Source organism: Pogona vitticeps, chromosome 12, assembly GCF_051106095.1.
Source record: "Pogona vitticeps strain Pit_001003342236 chromosome 12, PviZW2.1, whole genome shotgun sequence".
In the NCBI taxonomy this organism is placed as follows: Eukaryota; Metazoa; Chordata; class Lepidosauria; order Squamata; family Agamidae; genus Pogona; species Pogona vitticeps.
This window is the reverse complement of record NC_135794.1, coordinates 5,861,615-5,885,923: the sequence shown is the minus strand read 5'-3', so window position 1 is coordinate 5,885,923 and position 24,309 is coordinate 5,861,615. Positions and strand designations below refer to the sequence as shown.

Here is a 24,309-nt window from a genome sequence, read left to right as displayed (position 1 = left end):
TATTTATTTAAATTATGTTTTACATCCCGGCTTTCTTTCTCCTTAAAAGGACCCAGGGAGTATACAAATATTTAAAAAGAATTAAATAAGTATTCTATTAAAAACTGTCAATAAAATCAATACTAAAAAGACATTTAAAAACAACAGAGCACAACAATCCATTTAAGTTGTGCTGGCAAGGGCCATCCTGAGCACCACGCTGGCAAAAGAAGTTAAGAGCTGTGCGGAGACGATCATGAAGAGTTTGTCTTGCTCATCACTGAACCCCACCGTGCTACTGCTGCTTGTTGTCTTCTCCATGTTTCTTCTGGCATCTGGGATTTTGGGTGCTGTCTGGTCTGGTAGGATGCTCAGTTATGTACCTCTGGCTACCTGGCTCTTCTGCCTTCCTCTACTTTTGCTTCGCCTTCTTCATCACTTTGTCCCCATTTCATTGTGCAGCTGCTGTCCCACTGTGAGAAGAGAGGAGAAAAGCCATTTGGTGTGTAACAGCTTTTGAGGCAGAAGGTAGCCAGGAACACCGCAGCCTCCTTAAAACATAGTCTCTTGTTGAGAAAGCTGCTGTAACTCATATAGTAGGCTTACTCTAGCCTGCTGCAGAATATGGCGTTATGATGGGTGTTCAAGTATGAGACACCCACTGCTGTCTGTTGGGTTTGAGCATGATTGTTAACAGATCCAAACACGTTTGTTATCTGTGTTGTCTAACACGTGGGCAACCTCCTGCTCAGAGATGCTCATAGCTAAGAGAAGTGGGTCTGGTATGCAGGTGAGTGGGAGATGAGGCTGATGGTCAAATACAGTAATTGGCAGGCAAGGGGGTTTCCTGACTTCATGTACGTATTACGTTCTCCCGAAGTCTGCAGGAGTTTCCCCCCAGACAGACCTCTTAAGGGTTTTGCCAAGAAATAAAAGTACTGAGGGGTGTTTTCAAGTTCTTAAGCTAATGTGTTGAGACTCCAACAGCCATTTTAGTCTTGTGGAGAAGACGGGAAATGGGTGAGTGGAGCTAAGTTCCTCTGGAGCTACAAGCTTCAGATTGAGGGGCCAGTGTGGACACTGGAATCAAAACAATTGACAGTTCTCCATCTTATTGAATGCGAACAGAAATATAGGCTCTGAATCAAGTCTCACCAAAGCTGAATGGCTCCAGTTTCAGCCTGCCAGTATAGTCATTTATTTAACTCTGCCTCTAATTTCTGACCTATGTTTTCCTGCTTTTCTTATTGCTATACATTTCTATGCACTTCTTCTAAACTGCAGACCATGAATATGTCCAAGCATGCTTGGTTTTATTCTTTGGCCTGTACAGTATAATGTACTGTTATCTGGGTTTCTTCGTACAACAGAGCATATATTTCTGGCACTAGACACAAGCCACTCTGATCCTGGGATATCTTGGTCAGTACACTTCCTGCTCCTCCACGCAGGAACCAGGGTTGATCTTAATTTTGCTAGTGGTTTCAAGTGTTCACTTCCTGCCCAGCCATCATTACACTACATTCGGTTCCCCTTCTTGTAATGGGAGGAAATGTTTGAAGGATGAGCTGCTTTAAACAATTTCCCCCCTTTTAGCAAGGGACATTGCTACTGTCTCTGCTTTTTTTCACAGCTAAGTTTCTTCTGAGCCCTGACAGAGGCAGTTGTGAAGCTATCTAAACGCCATTAGTTTCCGTACTCATTATGCCCCCCCAAAAAACCCAGCATGCTCTTTGACAATGTCTGTGCAAGAGTGATGGGCTTGTCTCTACCTTGGTCTGTTCCTCTTACCTGTAGCATTTTAAAATAGCATGGGACTGTCATGTGTCATAATGGCAGAATGTGCCGCATGGAATGTACTTGGTTTCTCGTGAATTAGCAGGAAGGATGGGACGATGGCCCATGCTGGAGGTCGGGAAGAAGCTAACTCTGATGTTTGATCAAAATTTGTTCTTCTCTTTCCAGTGTGTCACAGCGAATTTTTATGCGCAGACTCATCAGTGATTCGGACCCCTGGAACACTGATAAGTTGGCTAAAGGAAACACTTGTTCTGGGTGATGCACTCTGTATGGAATAGACCTTATTCGCCCTTTACCATCAAGGTTTAGTGAGGATAACTGGTAGTTTCCCAATGACAATCAACTTTGCAGAACTTCTGACTTCTCCCAAAGAAGCTAGTTCTGTGCCACTTTAAGCAGGCTTGACACCTCTCATCTTTCTGTTCAGTGGTATTTAATAAGCGATATTTAAATCTCTTGTCTGAAGCAAGACTTGGAAGCCATAAAGTCGTTGCCTTTTGCTGTGTCTGAAGACCAAAAGGGGCAGCCTGTGTGTTCATGCAGGAATCACGGCATGCTCCTGCGTGGCACAGAGAAAACGCTTATTTCACTCACCCTGAAACAAACCTAAGGTGAACACGTTAAGGTTTTGATTTTTTGTTTTGCTTCTGCTATGTACGTGCCAGAGAATAGAAGGAGGGGAAAGAAAATATGAAGAGTGTGTTCCATAGTACAAACCGGGGTAGAATATCAGGAGAAAAAACAAAAATAGGGGAGAATAACCAGGAGTGGAATGAACACCAAACTGCTTCTGACTTCAAGCAGATATTAGAAGTGCTCTGCCTTTTTTTGCTTTCATTCAGAATGCTTGAGGAGTCAGCAGTAAAAAAGAAAGAAAGAAATATTTTAAAAACTGGAGTTCCCACCCCCAATAAAGTTTTGCAACATGGGCCATCCATTATCTTTTGCAGAAGGTGAATTTTATTCAGTCGTTTTCTGTTCAGCTTCCTATTTGGTAAACAGCTAAGGGACAACAAGGCTATTCCACCATGAGTACAAGGCTTAATAAGGCTGCTACGGTCTCAAGGACCAGCCGTTTAGTTAGCAGCTAATCTATCTTTTGGGAAGGTTCCTAATGTTCCCCCCCCTCCTCCTACAACTTTTTTTCCCAAGCTCTCCGTGTGTTTTTGATGTTGCTCAGAGCCTTATAAGTCCGGGTGTTTAAAGCCGACTGCTGCAGCCTAGCATTCCATCCGGCTCGCGTCAAGGGGCTCCAGCTGCATCTTATCCTGCATTCTGCGATCCGCTTGACAGACGGCTCTGGAGAAAGTAGCAGGGCTTTAAGTAGCTGCATCCAGGGATGGCTGGCTGGCTGGTTGGTTGGACATGCTCTCAAACTGTGCCCTAGTTCGGCTGTCTTCAGTCAACTCCCTTTGCTATCTTATATGCTCCGAGGACACCATGTTTCTTGTCTGAAGAAGCTGGGCATTGAAATCTTATTTGTGACTTAGATGCTGTCAGTGTAACAGCGGTCCTTTGGCAAAAAAAAATCTCTGGTTGATACTAGCCTGGTTCAATGTGGGTGAGCCGTGAATCTCAGTAGAATAGATTGTCATGTTCACTCTCCATTACAAAGATGACCTGTAAAAACGTCGCTCGGTGCATTCGTACTAAAGTATAATTCAAAATCCAAGGGACAAGTTACAGCAGACCTAAGGTTTATGAATAGTGAACAGAAACAGAACTTGACTGGTGAAGCCCATGATGGTAACTTGAACCTATCTGAACCTGAAGCATCTTTTGGAATGGCTTATTCTGCTGGCCTTCCATGAGAAGGGATTTGTCTTTGTACCTATGCCTGGCAGACAGTACCTTTCTTATGTCTGGACCAATATGTTAAGGGTGGCTCTTCATGAAGAGGGGAAGACCAAATAGCAAGTTCTGTTTGACATGCTTTGCTTCCCCTGTACAGATTCACTTCTACATCAGTCCTCCAATAATCCATTGTCTCTCTGTGCTAATTGCATGTTGGGTTCTGGTCTTTTTTCTGTCACCTTTTGCTTTTGTTTCTTTTATAGTTAACAATCTTACGCATTTCATAGGTTGTCTATCTAGGTTTTTTCTTTTCATTCTTTTTTTCTTTCAACTTGTAGGAATTGCCTTTTTGTGTTTTTTCCCTCATAACATCTCAAGTTTAAATCTATAGTTCTTCTTTAGAAATGTACGTCTGTTCATCATACAGGCATTTGTTTTTTTTTTTTTATATTTTGGCACTATGATGATTTTAGTGGTGGTCTTCAACTTTAAATTCATGTACCAGAATCTTCTCCTAGTCTTGTTTTGGTAAAGAGACAATACAGTTTCTCCATCTACTACTTCCAATTGTGTCGGCTGTTTTGGTGAAGGTGTTGTCCACCTGGTGACGCCCATGCATACTCTTATCTGTTTGATAGTCTGAAACATGTATTTGCAATAAGCAATTTGTTGTCTTTACATAGTTCTGTGAGTCACGCCCCTCCTTATATCTGATTTATAGGCCAAATTTTTCAGCAATGTTGGCTTCTGCTTTATTTATTTCTTTTAAGTTCTAATCACGCATCAGCAGATCCATGTGATGGCATCGCTCTCACCTTGCATTATGTTGAGAAGAATACTTTAACTGGGAGGGTGATAAGGGTGTTGGGCTGCCCTAACTTTCGTCCCCCTCACTGTAAAGTTACATGATGTACAAACTTGAACAAAGTGCCTTTTTGAACTGCTATCTCATTGTTTTCCCATTCAAAGAAGAATGGAGGACTTATGCCTTGTTGTTGAGAAGATAGGTTTAAATACTGTATCTTGTTTCCTGAATCGCTCATTATCATCTTCCTCCAGCAAGCTTGGTGCCGTTGAAGGAGGTACAGTCCCTAGCTTAGGAGCCGGAGAGTGGGAGACAGGTTTCCCTCTGTACCTCCTAGAAGAATTGTGAAATGGTAGAGTTGGAAGAGGCCTGTAAGGCCATTGAGTTCATTCCCTAGAAAATCCTGCTTATGTGGTCTTAGGGAAGCTAATTGGTCCCAGAGCATTCTTAGAAGAAAGAAATGGGATGCCACTTCTGAGTGTTTAGAAGATTTCAAGAAGTCTTTCCGTAAGTTAGAAATCCACTTGATGGTGTCCAATTATTATTAGTATTTTGCTTGTCTCGGATAAACTAGGAAGACATTGCAAGGTTAACAGGATCTGCACCGTTATTCCAAGCAAACTGTGTCCCACTGCAATATTTCTGGATTCGTAGGGATCAAAACTTAGACTGCCTTCTTCAGAGAATATAGAAAGACTAATTTGTTGAAATCAAGCATAGCTTGTGTTAGGTGACCTTTGAAAAAGGCCTGGTGCATTTATTTCCAGTGCAGTCCTTTGCGTGCGTGGACCTTAGCAACGTGAATCTTTTATGAGGCCAGCTAGGATGCTTGGGTTGTTGTGAATTCCTCAGACATTTAAGGCCAAGTTCATGCCCAAATCTGGGAAAATTTCGATAATAGAAGCTCAGATTTCACAGAAAAGGAGCAAAGTTGTCTGATAGGATAACGATTGATTAAATTTTCTTCAGGTAATGCAGACATTATTTAAATGTATTCCTCTATCTGGCTGGAAAGTTTTTTTTAAAGGAGCTTCTTGTGTGGTTTAACTCATTTACCATTTTTTAAAAGTACATACAGCATTAAGGGGCCAATCATAACAGACTTTAACTTTATTTACCTTCTTGAGCGAGAGAAGAGTTTCTGAAAGCAGTGAGCGAGGCATTAGAGCCATGCTGATACACAAGTGTGAATTGCACATTGATCCTTTATGATGTAGCTCATTTTGGAAATAGCCTAGAAACAATACTATCTAGGTGTAAGAATTTGCAAAAGTCTGCTGCTTTCTGCATGCGTCACCAATAGAAGCTGTAGTTGGACCCGATGTCTTATACATTTGGATGCCAGAGATGGTTAAGCAGGCCACCTCCCAGGCAGCAGTGGCTATTAATCTTGCACCTGGTATATCGTTCTTGAAACTTCATTAGCGTTGTTGTATTCAGCAAATCAACTGAGTGAAAACCTTAAACCATGCCTTCTAAGATTATAACCATGTGGTACAGCGATTCCCTAAACTTGCTTGGTGCTGTCTCATCTCTCTTAGGTACGGACGCTTTTTGTCAGTGGCCTTCCTGTGGACATCAAGCCCAGAGAACTTTACTTGCTTTTCCGGACATTCAAGGTGAGTGGGAGCGGAGGTGCAACCCGGTAGGCACCCCTGGCTCATTCAAGAAGGACGATGATAATCAGTTAAATCTTACAGTGGTGCCTTGCTTTACGATTGCCCCGCATTACGACGAAACTGCATTACGACGATCTTTTTGCGATGGTCTGAATGGGGTTTTTTTTTTTTGCTTTGCGATGATCGGTTCCCTGCTTTGGGAACTGATTCTTTGCAAAACAACGATTTTCGGACAGTTGATCGGCAGTTTAAAAATGGCCACTGGGTAAATAAAATGGCTCCCCATTGTTTTCTGGGACGGATTCCTCGCTGCACAGGCACTGAAAATGGCCACCCTATGGAGGATCTTCGCTGGACGTTGAGTTTCCAGCCCATTGGAACGCATTGAAGGGGTTTCAATGTGCTTCAATGGGCTTTTTATTTTCGCATTACGACATTTTCGTTCTACATCGATTTCGCTGGAACAAATTAACGTCATAATGTGAGGCACTACTGTTTCTTTAACAATTGTTTAGGAGTTCAGAGGAATTGAATACATATGTTGCATGTCCAAAGTCCCAGAATCGGACCCTTGCAAATTCTGTTAACTGGTGTTTCTTTGTGTGGTTGGAAAAGATCTCTCTACCTTCGAATCCTGTAGATCCTGTTGCTTGGTGACAGGACTGGGCTGGGTGGGACCTGCAGCCAGGCTGTTTATAAAGCAGCTTCGTATATTGTCATGCGTATGCCCCTTTAGAGGTGGTGACGGGCTGTGGGTTTGTGTACTGCCAGCACAGTAACGTCTTAGTGTAACCCCACAGGACCGCAGAAGTATTTTTGGCACTTGGTTTTGCTTTTTAAGAGCACTGAGCTGGCCTCTCAGAGTCTTTGTTTCCTTTTAAGGAGCCTGAGAGCTAACTTGCCGGTTTCTGTCTTTTCAGGGTTATGAAGGATCACTGATCAAGCTAACATCAAAACAGGTAATGCCTCCCTTTAACCTTCTTCTGGCGCCTGCCCAAGATTGCTCTTAACCGCTTTAAATCTAGGATCAGATGTCTTAATTAGGGAGGGAGAGAGGCATGCGGTTCCTAGGCCTGGAATTTACAATAAAGGGGCAGATAATTGCATCGGTCCAGGTAAAATTAACTCACCTAGGCCTCCTATATGAAAAAGTTGTTCAGCCATATCATCCTGCGTATACAGCGTGCTTGCTTGATACTGCTTTGAGGGACTTTCCTATAAGACGTTATCCAACTAGAGGACAAAATGCCCCCACCCCACCCCCAAAAGAGCAGGGGACCAAACCCAATTAAAAATATTCATGAAAGGTTCCTTCATAAGTACTTTCCTAGCCAAGCTTGAAGCGGTTTGTCTTTACTCTGTTTGTATGGGCATGTTCAGAGCTCAAACCATGTGTTCTTCTCTCTTTAGCCGGTAGGCTTTGTTAGTTTCGACAGCCGGTCTGGTGCGGAAGCTGCAAAGAACGCATTGAATGTGAGTACAATCGTGCCCTGCTTAACGATTACCCCGTATAACGATGAATCCGCTTCACGACAGTGTTTTTCCGATCACAATTGCGATCGCAGAATGATGTTTTAATGGGGTTTTTTCGCTTTGCAATGATCGGTTCCCTGCTTCGGGAACCAATCGCATTACGGTGATCAAAACAGCTGATCGTCGGGTTTTCAAAATGGCCGCCGGCTGCTCAAAATGACTCCCCACTGTTTTTAGGAGGCATGTTTTGTAAGACAGGCACCAAAAATGGCTGCCGTATGGAGGATCTTTGCTGGACAAGCAAGTATTCAGCTTATTGGAACGCATTAAACAGTTTTCAATGCATTTCAATGAGCTTTTTAATTTCGCTTTACGATGTTTTCGGTCTACAGCAATTTCGCTGGAACGAATTAACGTCGTCAAGTGAGGCACCACTGTATTGGAGGACCTTGGTAGCAGAAGTCCTTATAAAAGACAAATCAGACTGGCCTGGACCCAATATATGGGGCGCCCCCTAACACCATGAGCAGGAACCTGGCTGAACAGAAGGCCTCCGTATCTCAGATCTATTCTGAGTTCATAACAGATGACCATGGCGTGATACGTTGCAGTCACGTTGGTACAGCTGTTACCATCAGCTGGTAAAACGATGCTCAAGGAAGCTTCATCTAGAAGCTAAGAGTGCATCAAGCACAGCTAGTGGTGAAAAGGCTTCTGGGAGTTTTAGTCCCAGAACATCTGAGGACCCCAGGTTGGGAACCATTGCCCGGAGGTTCTCCTGTACGGACCTGTGTGTGTGTGTGTGTGTGTGCGTGTGTGTTGTGTGTGTGTAAGTTTCTTTCTTGGCTGTCAGCTGGTAACTGACAGCAGTAGCGCTGGAGAGAACCAACAGTTCATCCACATGGATCCCAAACGCTAACCAGAAGCAAGCAAGGTACGAAAGCTAACTTCAGGGCAGACGGCTCTGGATGGCTTCAGTGAGTGAAAAAGTTCATAAGCTGTAGATGGGGGTAGGCAGGGAGGGGGAAATGTAAAATTGTGCACAATACATAGTTCTGAGGATTTTGATTTAGTCATTTCAGATGGCAGATAAGTGAATCGGCTGATCCTGATCCTGTGGATCGGGGGTCCTGTTGTTTTATCTGAAGAGACATCTTAAAAAATGGTGTGTTCCTGCTCTTTTAGCTGGCGTTAGCATTCAAAAAGTGACCCTGAAAAGTCCTCATTGTGTGGAGGTAAAACATAATTGAAAGAGATGCCTGAAGAAGTAGATGTTGATCCTCAGAGGTTCACTCTAAAATAAACTAGTTAGTCTTCAAAGTGCCACAAAACTTTGTCTTTTTATCTTTCTTTTTCCTGTTGTTTCCCTCCTTTAATGTTGTCAAGACGTTGAGACAGACCCACACAGCTACTTCTTTGGGAAGAGTGATTTCAGTCGTTTAAAGGCTGCCTGTATAAACACTCGAGCACTGAACTATTCACCTACTCCTATTAACTTTACAAAAGTAACATTATATGGAAGCGGCTCCCGGGAATAAGGAGGAAGGAGTAATTCAGCATAATTTAGGATTGAACAATTAGTGTAATGGACATCCAGTTAAATGGGCCTAGCCAGTGTGTTTGAAGATAGTGAATTGATCATGCTTTCTGGATAAAGATGTGAAGATGCCCCACTAGATTAATAATAATAGTAATTGTGAGTTGTCAAGTCAATTCTGAATTACGAGAAATCTTTTTCATGGTTTTCTAAGTAGAGGATACTCAGAAGTGGTTTGTCTCTCTATGTTTCACAAGCGTACATGTAACAGCAAGCATAGAAAGATGGGCTGACTCACACGTAGACCCAAACAGGGCACCATGAGTATCGCTCTTAAAAATCCATGCAACAAGATAGCAGTGGTCAAGTTTGTCTATTCAGTTTCCACGCAAATTGTTCTTACAAATGGAAAAAACTTTCCCAGGCAATCAGAAAACACTTCACCACCTCGCAGGTGGGAAATGTTCTGGTTCCTCATTCTTACACATGAGAATGAGATGAGAGAGGATTTACATCCTTTGTTTAGAGCAGTGGTGTCGAACTGTGGCCCTCCAGATGTTCTTGGCCTTCAACTCCCAGAAATCCTGGCCAGCAGAGGTGGTGATGAAGGCTTCTGGGGGTTGAAGTCCAAGAACATCTGGAGGGCCACAGTTCGACACCACTGGTTTAGAGGGCTCGTACCTGTATTTTGTCTTCATCCCTTATAGCCTTGACCACTGTGTTTGACATGTGATGGAATTGAGGAGGAGTCGAAGTAAGCAGAGGGATGCCGTGGTGGAAGGAACAGGGGAACTTCAGAATGCTGTTTGCATCTTTTATGATGCAAACAAATTGAATTGAAATCTCTGTCATTAGAAAACTAGCACATCAGGGAGAAGATTGGGCTAGAATTTCTGCCTTGACAAACGGGGTGCCCTTGTGGGGACTTAAGCTAAAAACATTGGAGTTTAAAATAGCGGAATTAATCCGTTATGCCACATTAATTAATGCAGTCTGTTTTTAGGAGAGCTAGTAATACAAGTTATCTCAAGCTTTTACCTATAAAAGAGGGCCCATCTTTCATATTTTGAACATTCTCATGAACTCTGCAGTTACTGTTTTTGAAGGCGGAGTATACGGTTTTTACATTTTACTTTTGTAATCAGCCACCTTCTTTTCCTCTCCTGCAGGGCATCCGCTTCGACCCGGAGAACCCCCAGACGTTGCGGCTCGAGTTTGCCAAAGCCAATACCAAGATGGCGAAAAGCAAGCTGATGGCCACGCCGAATCCCACCAACCTCCACCCTGCCCTAGGAGCACACTTCATTGCACGGGACCCTTGTGAGGAGTGTTGCGGGGGGTGGGGGATAAAGCATGCGAATTGGTCATGTGGTTGGAAGGTTCTGCCTGGGGGCAAAGCTGCCCTTTCCTCCCTCCTTGAGGGTTGCCTTGGACATTCCGTGGCAGCCAACGTCTGATAGAAGCTCTCCGTGGGGAGAAGAATCTTGTAAGGCATTTGTTAGTGTGAACATGCAAGGGTTATGTGCCATAGAATCGTGGAGGTGGATAGGGCCCATAAGGCCATCAGGATATGTACTAGCAAAAGGTTTGTAAACCTGCGAAGCTACCTTTAGTGGGTTGCTTTATACTTGGTGCATACCCAGTAGAAGAACTCTTAGTATGAGAAACTCTAGATTCTTTTCCTTATGCTGGGTAGGAGGCCCCTGCATGTAGAGATGGGGGTGGGTTGTTTCTTCCCGAGATAGATGGCAGTAGGCCATGCAAAATGGAAAAAATGCGAGTAGATAAATAGGTACCACCTCGGTGGGAAGTTTAACGGCCTTCCGTGTCTAGTCACGCTGGCCACGTGACCACGGAAGATTGTCTTTGGACAAAAACGCTGGCTCTGTGGGTTGGAAACGGGGATGAGCACCGCCGCCTAGAGTCGGACACGACTGGACAAAAATTGTCAACGGGAACCTTTACATTTTACTAGAAGGCGCTGGGATTCCTACAGGTCATGCCTCTTCCGTTCTGCACCCCCAGTACAAAGCAATATGAAACGTTTGGCCCTTTCCCCCTGCGGCAGTAACGAGCTTGCGGTTGTTTCCCAATCTCTAGATGACCTGACTGGAGCAGCTCTGATCCCCGCATCTCCAGAGGCCTGGGCTCCCTATCCACTTTACACCACAGAGTTGACCCCGGCAATCCCGCATGCAGCTTTCACATATCCAGCTGCTGCCGCCGCCGCCGCCGCCCTCCATGCTCAGGTGAGTCCCACGTTGCTCCCCTTCCTTTTCTGGATGGGCTGGAATCTTATCTTTTGGCCCTCTTGCAAATGTCAAGCGATCAAGGGTTGCTAAGCCCCCGTCCTGTAAAGGATGGAGCAGTTCAAGGTGTGGGTGGAGTTTTGCCCTAAAAGCTCGTCCAGTCACTCAGCCATAGTCCTGCACTTTGATGCTGCCGTTGCTGGTGCTGCAGAAAATCCCTCGGGTCAGAGATTTATCTGGGGTTTGCTCAGTGGGTGTGAGATGCGGTCCCCTACTTCCTTTTCTCCGGGCAAAGCTAGTTTGCTCGGGAAAGTGGCTAAGGAAGCCAAGCACTAAAAAGAATGCTCAGTGTCGCTGCAATAAAAGGAGTGGTGCTATCCTTATTCAAAAGAAGAGCCGTATCAAATCTGCCCCTTTTTCTGATAAAAAGTCATCTTGACGCATTGAGCCCTTCAGTTGCTGATATGGTCTGAAACCAATGTGGTGCCCCTCCAGCTATTTTGGAGTCCAGCCCCCATCACCGCTGCCGTTTGAGCTTAGGGTAGCTGCACACCTCTGCGGTTGAACACCTCGGGAAGGTACACCCCATCGGAAAAGTCCAGAACAAATGATCTGGTGGGTGATAATAAGGGCAGCAGTTGACACCGGAGGAAAAGAATACCTCTCCCATTGGCCTCTTGCAGAGTTCATGAAAAGGAGCTGACGGAGAGTTTAAAAGAACTGACGTGCCGAAAGGTGACACGCGGGTGGAGATACTGATAGGGCTGATAGGACGTGTTGTGTTTATTGTTATACTCCCAAATAAGAGGAGTGTACAGAGCCGAGAGCCAGAGCTTCCCCAGAGTTTGGTTACCCTAATAGTTTGCAGGAAATCTCATTCATAGACTTTACTTTAAAGGGAGGAAGTTGTTAAGCTCAGCCCTGCTCTGCTCTGCAAGAGATTCCCCCCATATCTGGAGGAGATTCAGTGTTTCCTCTCCAATGAAGACTGTAGCCTAATATGTCAGGTAGGGGAAGAGTAATGTATTGACGCCACAGTGCTCACAAAAGTCCGAACGAGAGGACAATAGACATAAGTTGCCAAGAGCCCAAAGTGGAATATGATTCCTTGGTTAATTTGAGATGACGGAGAACGTATCTGCCTTTTAAGGTTGCACTCCTTAAAGATGTCCTTTAAAGGAAGGATGTCACGAGGTGAGTAGTGGGGTGTGTAGGTTTGAGTCGCTAAGAAAAGGAGAATTGAAGGCTCTCTGGCTGCCTGGGGGAAAGGACAGAGTGAAAATCTGACCAGCTATTCCAGACGGACAGAGCCTTTCTCTAAGCAAGATATCATTAAACCAATTAGCAAAGCGGGGAAGGGGGAGCACACGTTGGTTCCTGTGAGGATGTGTGACTTCTGGCATATGTCTCCGTATCACTTTTTATGTGCTTTCATCTCCTGCTGTGTAACTAGTATCCACTCTTTTTTAATGAGGGCTAGAGCTTCTTTAGCCTCCTCATCTACATTAGCTTTATAATACAGTACTCCTAAGCTGGAAAGGTTTGGTTCTGTGGAAGGACGTCTGCAGGCAGAGGCTTCCAAAATTAAGGATCTCCCCGTTGGAAAGAGCGTGGCTGTTCCCTTTAAAGGAGATCAGCATGGGCTACGGTCAGCGGGTCAGTCTCCCACTCCTGTGACCTGGGGCGATCACAACTGTGTCCAGTGGATATTCGTCGGGAGAGATGGCTCCTCGGGCTGAACTTTGCAAGCTTTCCCCTTGAAACAAAGGAATGTGTTACTAATAAAGTTTTTACAGAGTTAAACATTACTTAGCCCCTCTTTGCTAGGCAACCTGGCAGCTCAAACTCCACCGAAAACGTAGGTTAGATGTCGGTTATATTATTGCAAGACTGAGGAACTCTGTTCTTCAGTGTTGAAAGGAAGCGTAACTTGGAGGAATTTGATAAGCCCCCACCCCACCCCACCTACCCAGCAGATAGAACTGACTGAGGTGCTTTCTTACAGCGCAACCCTGTACAAATAGTCTCTTTTAAGCTGGATGGCTTTCGCTTGTCATCAGTAGCCATCTACTTAATTTTTAAGATTAGAAGTGGAGCTTGGGGGGGGGGGTGAGGTTCGTTCCCACAGAGATGTTTCTAATTGTTGCATCGTGATCTTCCGTTAATTGCACAGCCAATTCCAGCTGGCCAGAGATACGCCGTGAACTTCTTTTCATTTACGCGGCACTGAGGGGGGGAAAAAGATGGTGTGCCCCTTTCCCCTCCCCACGCTTCAGCTCAATTGGTGAATGTAAAAAGAGGATGGGTTGTGCTAATGAGAACAAATCTGTCACAAACTCTTAAAGTGTTAGGGTTTCGTGTTCCCTAAACTGAGGAATGACAGAGCAAAGGAATGATCTCCATATTCCTGGGCCATACTCCTTGTCGGCCAGGCATAAATGTGTTTTGAGGGCTTTCAAGTCTTCCCTGAGATGGTTCTAATGAGTGAAACGGCAGTATGGCAGATCCTGTGTTTTCCCTCGGAATGCTGACCCGATCTTGACGGGCTTTGGAAGGCCGCGGGTGGCCATGATTCAGGGTGGCTGCCGTGACGTTCCTGTTGCTCCTTCCCCGCGTCCCCGAGGGGCTCTCATGGTGGCCAGCTGGTGGTTGAAATATCCCTCCTTTGCTATCTCTAGTGACCCGCAGCCAGGATGCCCGTGCAGGCTAGCCCTGAAGTCCAGAGCTGGCCCTGGAGGTATGGGATGCCCTAGTCCCGGCTAGAGAGGAGTGGCTGTACAAGCAGCTTCATTCCTAAAAAAAACCCTATAAGGATGTTGGGTCTCGTCTGGAGAAGGCCTGGTAAGGTAACGAAGCATCTCTGTCTGCCATTTTGGGCACCAATGGGGATTCTTGCAAGCTTCCTTCCCCCCATCTCTTCCTTAGCAATCCAGTGCATGGGCCTCCACGCTATCCACGCACCCAAGCCCAGGCAAAAACGAAATGCCAGGCATTTCTCTCTAACCCACCTCTCTTGCCAACTTGGCGCACAATGACATGACACCACGGCATGGCACCTGTTGTGTTCGAAGCGCTCCCACCGAGCAGCGATGGGTTGGTCCTGCCGGTGGGAGAGAAGGAGGCTCAGAGAAGGGATCCTAGCACATGGTGCTGTTGGGGGGAGAGGCCTCCTACCACCCACCGTGTTTCACTCACCAGTCACATGGTGGGAGGGCAGCAGGGGGTGGGGGAGAAAGACCGTAGTCTTCGTAGCAGCAATCAGCACACACAGAGATTTTAATTTTTCCCGCACAATCAACTGGCACACATCAAATCACGCTGTGGATTCCGTCAAGGAAGGCGGAATCCTTTCTTTACAGGAATCTAGAGGATCCTCCTTCACACTCTTTCTCCTTACAAATAAAGTTTTTGATTTGTTTTGTTTTTCCTTTTCCTGCTTCACTTGAGTCTGATACTTTTGCTATTTATATAGATTCTCCTAATATGAATGTGGATATAGGTATGTTATGGGAGAAACCCAGGTGGAACCGGAGAGGGGGCTATTAGGGGCAGTGTTGATTAGGATTGCAATGTTCAAATTCTACCAAGTGCCCTGAATGAACAGCAGATTCCATTTTCTTTCTTTCTCTTTTTGTAATGCAAGTACTTATTTTAAAAGTTCTTACGAACGGCAGAAGTCAAGAACCATCTTTGAAAAACTGTCTCCCTCACACAAGAGGGGATGCTCCCCTTGAGACACAGGTATAATATCTACAAACAGTGTATTTATTCCTCCCGAATGGTTTACTTCCACGCAAATGTCATGCCTTGACTAAGCCTCTAATTGCATCGTGACCTTAGCTATTAGGCAGGACTGCTTGTTAAAAAGGACGCAGGACGAAACAGTCTTGTTGGAGAGATGTTTCCTCAGAGTAGAGAAAGGTAGTAAATTTCAAAGCAGCCGCCTAGAACAACACAGGTATTCTCTCACGTAAGCAGGCTTGTCCTTCCATTGGGCTGCCAGCACACCTGGGGTGGATATTCTTGTGCTAACAGGATGACGCAGATCCAGTTGTTAAAGGCTTTTCTTTCCAGGGTTAAAGAGCATCTGCAGCCTGGCAGAAGGAGCTTCCTGTTCCCACTTAGCCGCTGAGCAGAGTGGACAAAACTAATTCCAGATGTGCGGGGGAGATGGTTTTAAGAATCTGGGAAATGCTTATAAACCACAGATGGGAGGGGGGCAGGGAGAGAGGAGAAAGGAAATGTAAACATGACAGTCCTGGTGACTGTCGAGCAGGAGAACTGAATGTGTCTTGCAGGACATGATATTAGTTAGAGAAGTTAGGTATGGCAACCGAGAGACAAATAACTTCTGTCAAGTAGGCCATAGTGACTGTGTCTAGGTGCCAAAAATATCAGGGACCCGGAGATTCCAGTGAGGGACCTTAGTGAGATGCTGCGGGAAAATATAGACACATCTGAATGTTTAAGAAGCACCATCGCTTGGTCTCTCCTGAACTGGCTTCTGTCTAAGCTTGTGAAGTGGCGTGTCGAAGGCTGCATAGAGATGCTAAGTAGATGCATTGTGTCAAAGAGGTCTTGGAGACCAGGATGGTCTTGTATAGCGCTTACTCCTCTTTTACGTGAGCAGCATGTACATTGGTCTGGTTAGCACATAGCATTATGGATTAATGTTGCATCTCAGACTTTAGGGTTTCCGGGCTTTCTGCCCACCTCTCTCTCCATCTCTGATGAAGGCATGAGGAAACATGGACTTTGCAGTTCTATTATCCGCTTACCATCTAGGTTTAGCTATGAGTAATTGCAAATGATGTGCTAGGTGTAATTTGGGGGAACAGAATTGGAGGTCGGGAGAACAGTCTGAACTTGGTATGTTTCCCTAACAGTGGTTCTCGGTTTAGATAGAACAGTGGACAGTGGGACCAAAATCACCAAAATGGACCTTGCGCCATGGGCTTTAACGTTGCTTACGTTTTTACGACCTTCAGACACAGACAAGTAGCATTGCCCATTGGCTTTAGGTCTTGTGGTGTCCTAGTTATTAGTGGCAGTATTGCCTTTTCCTGGCAGGTGGTTTGTGAATCTTGTGTCTTTCTAAAGACGGTACTACAACAACCATGGTATAAAAAAAAAGCTTTCGCAGCATTGAAGTATAAAATAGTACCCAGGAAAGGTATATAATGGTAGGGCATGATACAATTCAAGTACTTAAAGAGCTGTAAAATTAATACTTGTTTTGTTCTCTCTTGGAGGTCAAAGAATAGATTTACTGGGATTAAGTTACGGAAGATAGATTTGGGTTGAAGTTTTGGAGAAAGTCCTTTATGGACGAAAACCAGTTGGACAATGGAATTAATTGTCTGGAGGGGTTGTGGAGGGATTCCGGCAGAGGCTGGACAGCTATCTATTGTAGTCCTAGATTTCCTGCACTTGAGGATTGGGAAATAGTGGGACTAGGCAGCCCATAACATTCCCTCCCAGCATTATAGTTTGCAGTGGCTTACACATTTAGTAAATGTATATCCATGGAAAAGAGTGCTATGTCTTACGTTGGGTCTCTTTCTTTCCCTGGCCGTTGATTTCCCCTGGTTTCTTTCTGAATCTCCACCCACCCACTTTTTCTTCCTGCTAAAAGGATTTTTTAAAAAGAAGCATCTATGCACTGAGCAGAGAAACTCCATTTGTTTTAGGCCATAGTTGTGAGATTAGTTCTAAACAAAACATAAATCAAGCGCTGGGTTCCACCTGGCATCCTCTGTGTTATGGTCGGCCCCATACTGTCCAGCATTTCACAGGTATAGAAAGTGTCTCGCGGATATGTTACTTCCATGTTTGCACTGACAGACTACCGTCCAAGCAACACGGGCACACATTGTCACAGCCGTTTCTCTTCTGCCTGCCGCATTTGACTGCCCTGCAACGGGCTGCTGTGTGTCAAAGTACTCAGACTGGTTTACCTTTCCTCCTCCTGGTGATGCTCTAGGACTGTGCAGCTTGCCCAAGGCTACCCAGGGTGGCTACTCAGGAGAGGCTGAGTAGGTAATCTACTAGTCCCTCATCCAACTCACTGAGCTATACAGGAAGCAAACTGTAGTTACATGAAGAAATAGAAAAGTCCAGATGTAGTGTAATAAGAAGATGAGAAGTTTTAAGGTGATTTTCTTTTATTTGTTTATCAAAATAAGACTTGATCAGGGAACATTTTAGCAAGATGGAAGGGCACCGCGGACAACTTTACTTGAATGGATTGTGAGAAGCTGAAATGTATCATTCTTCTTCTTCTTTGCTTCCACTCCCAGAATTATCCAAGAGTTCCACAGACCCACAGGTACAGGTGCCTGCGGTTTGCTCACCTGGACCAAAAAAAAAGGGAGCTGCTATAATGCTTCCTGGAAGTTGTAGTTCTTTGGGAAACATCCTCTAGAGCAGTGGTCCCCAACCTTGGGCCTCCAGATGCTCTTGGACTAGCACTCCCAGAAGCCTTCACCACCACCTCTGCTGGCTAGGATTTCTGGGAGTTGAAGTCCAAGAACATCTGGAGGCCCACGGTTGGGGACCACTGCTCTAGAGAGCCAAAAAATCAGCAAGATTTTAACTCCCTGGAAGCACTGGGGCAACTTCATTTTTATTTTTTATTTTTTTTTGCTCATTACCAATAGGGCAGCCATGTAATAGGCTCTGGCCCAGGTGAACGAAATGTCATTGTGAGCCTATGGGCTGGAACTCTCAGAATTCTGATTGGGGAATTCTGGGAATTGGAGTCCAAAAGAGCACATCCGTGGTGTGAACAAATCAAGCCGTGAAGTGCTAGTTGGCCATAATACTTGGGAGTAGGGACAGGAGAAGGGACTAGGAGGAGCCGACTACACCCTCAGCTTGGACTGCAATCTGTGATTAATTGCATGGAAGGAAATGTTGTAAGAACACCCCTGACGCTATTCCTGCAAGGATGTTATTTAATGGCCCAGCATACGTTCCTTCTATAGATTGGAACAAAGGCTTTAAAAATAAGCTTTCCTTAGTACTGTTCTAGAATCCAAGGAAAGATGGTTAGCAAAAGGCACTCTTGAGATCCTACCAAAGTGGTGGGTTTAGGTAGTTTATTTACATCTCCCTGTCGGACTGTAAGGAATACGACGTGAATGATTTCTAACACTAGAGGAGAGGGTCTCGAGGAGTACTGGGCAAGAAAAATGTCCTGTGCAGAATTCTTGCAAGCCTCAACGCCCACCGTGGGCACACTGCTCTGCGTCTCCCCTACCACATCTGTCGTTCTTTTCTAGATGCGCTGGTATCCTCCTTCTGAAGCTACCCAACAAGGATGGAAGTCTCGTCAGTTCTGTTAGTTTTAGTGAGTATCTTAACTTTGATGTGCATGTAAGCTCCAGGTGTGGAGAAGAAACGGTCCTTAAGGATTACCGTATTTTTCGCTCTATAAGACGCACTTTCCCCCCACAAAACAGGGGTGGTGGTGGAAAGTCTGTGCGTCTTATGGAGCGAAGAAAACAGATAATTTTTTTCCTGTTTTCTTCTCCTAAAAATTTGGTGCGTCTTATGGAGAGGTGCGTCTTATGGAGCGAAAAATACGGTAGTTTTTAGGACACTGCTCAGTCTTGGGAGCTCCTTGGCTTGCTAGTTTAGAAGGAACGGGTGAGAGGCAGCAGTAGATGTTTTACTCCTAGCATGACACTGGAATGGTGATGAAGGGTATGTTGTCCTATGCTTTTCTAACGCTCTCTTGCTTTTCCAAAGAGCAGCCTCTTGGCCCACATTTCCCCCTTCTTGTCTCTCCACGGAGTGATGTGCCAGGAATGAAGTAGTCTGTGGATCGCTGGAAACCTTCCCTTCGACCCCTTCTTGTGGACGCCGGCATGGTGCCCAACTGCAGTAACTCTCCCTTCTCGTGAATGAAGCTGTGGGCTTCCCTGTCCCAGGACTGTGAACATCAGCGGTCCAGGCTCCTTCCAGCTCGGTGGACTGCATGGTCTGTGTACTCTTCCCCTTTGCCTGCCTCCCACCCACCCACCTGCTCCACTAATCCCCACTGCTAAGTTTCTCCTCCTGCTTTGCCGAGGTCTAGTCGGAGAGGGTACCCAACCTGGGTGAGAAGACCCTGTTTGGTTTCCAGCTGGGAACCAAGGCTGGCACCGAGCATGGTCTAGCTGTGTACAGTGCAATATTCAAGAGCCTTTCTTCTCCTAAACCTTGTTTGTGCAGTTTTCGCTGAAGGAAGCGAAAGACAAATCAGTTTTGCATGTTTTTCTGGCATGAATTTAAAACACTTTAACTTGGTGGGTGTGCGTGTGTGTGTGTGAGTGTGCAAAGCTTGTTTTGTTCTGGCATTTGTGTAACCATGGCAACAGGTCTTGGCCCGGCTATTGATCACTGAAGTTTTTTTCATCTTGCTTCTGTGAAGGCTTGGCTTCTAAAAAAAACCACTATCCTAGTTTTTCCCTGTTCTCTGTTTCTCTCCCTCCCTCCCCACCCCACCCCCCCACTTCGCTTTCCTCGTTTGAGGCTTCCTCTTGCCATTCTTTGCTTTGACTCGAATTTGAAGAAAAGAAAGAAAAAAAAGTTTCTTCTCGAAAGTACAATGCACTGGGTTCCTTGTCCATTTTGCCCTTCTCTCGTTCAAGTCAGGGTTGTTTTCGTGTTTTCTTTTTCTGTCAGACTTCTATATATAGAACAGCTGTAAAATATTTAACCTTTTTTTCCACATCCCTCTGATTGGGGAGAATCCAGTCTTGCCAAATAATCAGCCATCCTTATGGGAATACCGAACAAAGATGTACGAGTATTTTTGTACCATGTGTAATAAGGAAATATTTATGCATCATAAAGATTTTGTGTGGTTTTTTGTGCAATTAATTATTATTAAAGAGAAACTGTAATCTGTAAGATAAGTTTAATGTTCAGTTTAAAAGCTTGAAGAGAAAAAGGACTTTTTTCTGTAACTGATTCAGTCAGGCATAGTAACAAGAAATTGTGCAATTTTTTTTGTTGTCATTTTATTGCTTGGTATTTGGAAGTGCTTTAAGTATTATATTGGACCATGGCTGTCTCACTTGTATTAAGATTCTTGAGAATAAGTTGCTATATCCTATGAGAATGTGAAACTGGATAATATATGAATTGTACTCAGAGGTGTGTTGACTCTTTTCTGCATAGAAATGCACAGAATGTACAGGCTGGCCTTGCTTTACTCTTTGTGTGTGTGTGTGTGTGTGTGTGTGTGTGTGTGTCTGTCTGTCTGTCTGTCTGTCTGTCTGTCTGTCTGTCTGTCTGTCTGTCTGGGCTTCTATCCTGACTTGGAACATAATCCTTCCTGCATTGATCAACCTGCAGGCAGGACATCATCACCAACGTAATGATGTTGGGGGTTGCAAATGGCAGAGATACTTACAGGACTTTCATAGACCTGTCTAAACTTTCTTTACTGTTGTAGAAGTCACAGATTTTATTTATTATTTCTTTCTAAAGCTTATCGCTTACCTGACTTAGTGAGAACACTATTCAAGATGGGAAGGTGAAATTCTTGGTTTTAAAGGAAAAAAATAGATATAAACATAACACACCTTATAGAATAGACAGGTTCAATAGGACATCCTTGCTTCTATGTACAATCACCCTATGAAGTTATTTTTTTGGTGAGGGATTTGCTTTCAAGAACGTAATCAGAAATTAGATGCTTCAAAAGGAGCAGACCCACAGAATCGTTGTCGAATGGTGATACTATCTCCTAAAAGGAGTTCAGTCCTGGGTGTGGACATATGTCCCCGTTAACCAAAAGGTTTAAGATGGTCTTGAAATAGAGAATGAACTTGGGAAAGAATCCAGTGAAAACCCCATAATAATAATTTGGGACTTTAATAACCTTCACCTTTGTCTAGACTGGGTAAATATTTGTCTTGCTCATAGTGAAGAGGTCAGAAGCCCACATAATTTTGAGTAAGTGATCCCCTAGATCTGGCGAGAGATCCAGATATCAATGATATTAAACCATTTAGAAGGTTATCCACAGTACTACCAAATTCAAGTGGGCAATCGCCACCCTAACACGGTCATGTTTAACTTAAAACCGGTAAGTCATCTTCAAATGAGGATTGACTAAACGCTGGAACGTAAAGTTGAAGAGGGTGAAATCTCTTCAAGCACATCGAGGATCGTTCAAAACGACAATAAGAGAAGCTCAGTAATAATGTGTACTGCAGAGCAGGAAAAGTATGAAGAAGGATATGCCCAGTATATTTAATGAGCAGTGTCAAGAAAGCTTTTGGAGAAAAAAATGACAGCTTTTGGGAGGTGAATGGCTTGCTCTGGTGAAGTGAACAGATGACTCTTGGTCATGCAACGGCTTTACTAAAACCAGATGCCCGGTCTCTACATTTCCATCCCATAGTGTTCACCAATCTTTCAGGTGCAAAGAAAGACATTTTAGAACATGGGGCTCCTGTCCTGATATGCCATGCAATAGCATCACTGTTACAAGCTGGGGCTCCTTTCAAAAATTATTATTATTCAGTGGAAAGTGGGGGGAGACTTTGCTAACAGTTACCTTTAGTTACTTGATTTATTTTTTTTAACAAATGCACTGGCAAATACACATGGCTTCCAAGTGACCTCCCCAGCAATATTTTGGAATAATGAGTGTAAACATTCCTTGTTGTTCTAAAAAGAATAATGCTACTAATTATTGTGGTTTCTAACACACAGTTTTGTGATGCCTTCATTGCTCCCCAAACCAGTGAGTGACAGGTATGGCCATCACTTAAAATGCTTACGGTACTTCAAAGTCCTGGTCACAAGGGTGGCGATTCGTAACAGCAGCTATACTGTGGCAAAGGTACATGAAACATTAGCATCTTGCTTGATATTGCTTGACATGCACAAACTACATGAAGAACTAGTATGCCATAATACAAGGATTGTGAAGCAACTAATCTTCTCCCCAATGGAAATACCTTCCGCAGAGCTATTTAAAGGTTCAGCAAACACTACCGGACAGTTGTTGTTGTTGTTGTTTAGTCATTAAGTCGTGTCCGACTCTTCGTGACCCCATGGACCAGAGCACGCCAGGCCCTCCTGTCTTCCACTGCCTCCCAGAGTTTGGTCAACATTACCAGATAGTACCTGGGAATAAATGAGCTTTAAGAACAGAAAGAAAAAAAAATTATTGTTAACGAGATCAGCCATGCATTGGACCCATGGACAGTGTGACGACTCAGCTCTTGCACGCTCACTCTTGGGTGGAACCATGCTCCGTGTCTCCTTACATGTATGAAGTTGGCCAAAGGGGCTGCTGTTCCTTTAAGAGCTGACTTCCTGGATCTTCTGGGATTTGACATCTGTGTATGGAAAAGGGTGTGGAGCTGATGCTTGTACTATCCTCACGCCTCTCCCTGCCCCTTTCCTCACTCCACGTTTTTTTTTTAAAAAGTTGGCAATCATGATGTCTCTTGTGTGAAACCTAAAATATAACACTCTTCTCCATTAGCGTTGTCAGTTCCCAGTTCTGAGGATTTTTCTCACTCTGTAGATGTCATGACACAGAATGCAGCTTTCCATAGCACTGGAATATATGCAAGGGAAATATATCTGTTGTGTGTGATGCTGCGTATATGGATGAATTACATTTTTAAAAAACTTCTGTGCCGTTTTCACCTTTCCCTTTAGAGTCTTGAATAGAAATTTCCTTCGTACTTGGAATGCTGAGAAAGTCAAAGACCTCAATTTCCAACAGTTCTGAAAGCTCTTGAATATATCTCACCCATTCAATCTGGCTTGAGTATGAGGAGTCCTACTTGACTTGTCTGTGGGACATGATCAAAGCACAAGATTCAGGGCTCCTTCTGGTTCCTCTACAGCCTTCCTCTTCCTCTCTAACCTGGCCAATCCTGTATTGATGCAAAGAATAAATGTGTCCTTTGCTAAAGTCAAGCTATGTAGAAAAGAAAGGAAAAACAGTTCAATATCAAAGAGCTCAGAATCCTTAATCTTGTTAATGGAATGGAAGGGGACGACCTACAAGAATTTTATACCGTTGGCCTATAGTTGATTCCTTCCTACTGCCTAGAGCTCAGACCAATTTCAATTTTTTAAGAGCTGCTTTTTTAAAATTACCATATTTTTCCATGTATAAGGCACCGCCATGTATAAGATGCCCCCCACGTTTCCAACGCAAAATTAAGAAATCTAAGTGGGGCTTGGCAAGTGGAGGGGAAAGAAGGGATCAAAGCTATCCTGCAGTACTATGATCCCTTTCCCCCTCCACCAAGTGGTGGATCACTGCATCCCCCTCCACTTGTTAAGCCCTGTGGGGCTTAGCAAGTGGAAAGGGATCAAAGCACTACATGATCGCTTTGATCCCTTTCCCCCTCCACTTATTTTTGCTCTATCCTCCGCTTACTTCCATGTATAAGACAACCCTCAATTTTTAGTATAAAGATTTTAGACAAAATTATCATAAATGGAAAAATACGGTACTGTCCATTCCAAACTTTTCTGCCTTGCACTGGATGTTACTGCCCTGTCTGCTCCTCCCCACTGCTGTGTTTTGTCCTTTTCTGAGTGTGAATAGAAGCACACGCTCTCAAGACCAGCTTCTCTCTCTTTCTGAGGCAAACTCTAGCACCTGATGTCCAGAGCCTTTCTCTGTCTCCTGCTGGGAGTGAAGATGTGTGGGCGCCCCTCCTCCATTAGACCGGCAAGTTGCACTGGAGTCTCCAAAAGGCAAGGCCGTTTTGATGAATAAATGATAACAATTAAATCAGCCATGTTGAAATAACTGTTCAACCAAGCAAGTATTCTCCCAAGCACACAGGAAGCTGCTTCTGTGCTCCTATGAAGAAACTGGAAGGTTGTGGGAAGATTACCTGCAATACTTCTGCAGATGGGAAGTTTCGTAGGCTGTCCCCCTCAGTTTGCTTGACAGGATACATGTACAAATGATGCAATTAATTTCTCTCCTCCTCCTGCAAAACTGGGAAAAGTCCATTCTGTTGTGTCATCTACATCTTATCCAGTGTCACCCATCTGCTGTCATCTGTTTTTCCA

At 44.4% G+C, this 24,309-nt stretch overlaps 1 protein-coding gene across 4 annotated transcripts in view; it reads left to right on the top strand.

Annotated features, from left to right (window-relative positions):
- RBPMS2 (RNA binding protein, mRNA processing factor 2) overlaps positions 1–20,397 on the top strand; it is a 38,947-nt gene extending 18,550 nt beyond the window's left edge. The window contains exons 2-8 of one of the 4 annotated variants that reach the window (XM_020808062.3): positions 5,920–5,997; positions 6,918–6,956; positions 7,408–7,470; positions 10,177–10,327; positions 11,108–11,256; positions 18,540–18,607; positions 19,009–20,397. In XM_020808062.3, coding sequence (XP_020663721.1) covers positions 5,920–5,997; positions 6,918–6,956; positions 7,408–7,470; positions 10,177–10,327; positions 11,108–11,256; positions 18,540–18,602 — 543 coding nt within the window. In that variant the 3' untranslated portion in view covers positions 18,603–18,607; positions 19,009–20,397. Of the gene's footprint in view, positions 1–5,919; positions 5,998–6,917; positions 6,957–7,407; positions 7,471–10,176; positions 10,328–11,107; positions 11,257–13,934; positions 13,954–18,539; positions 18,608–19,008 lie in introns of those variants that run through there. The other 3 variants (XM_072982311.2, XM_020808063.3, XM_078380940.1) reach the window with 3 other exon arrangements.
- The last annotated feature ends 3,912 nt before the right edge of the window (positions 20,398–24,309 follow it).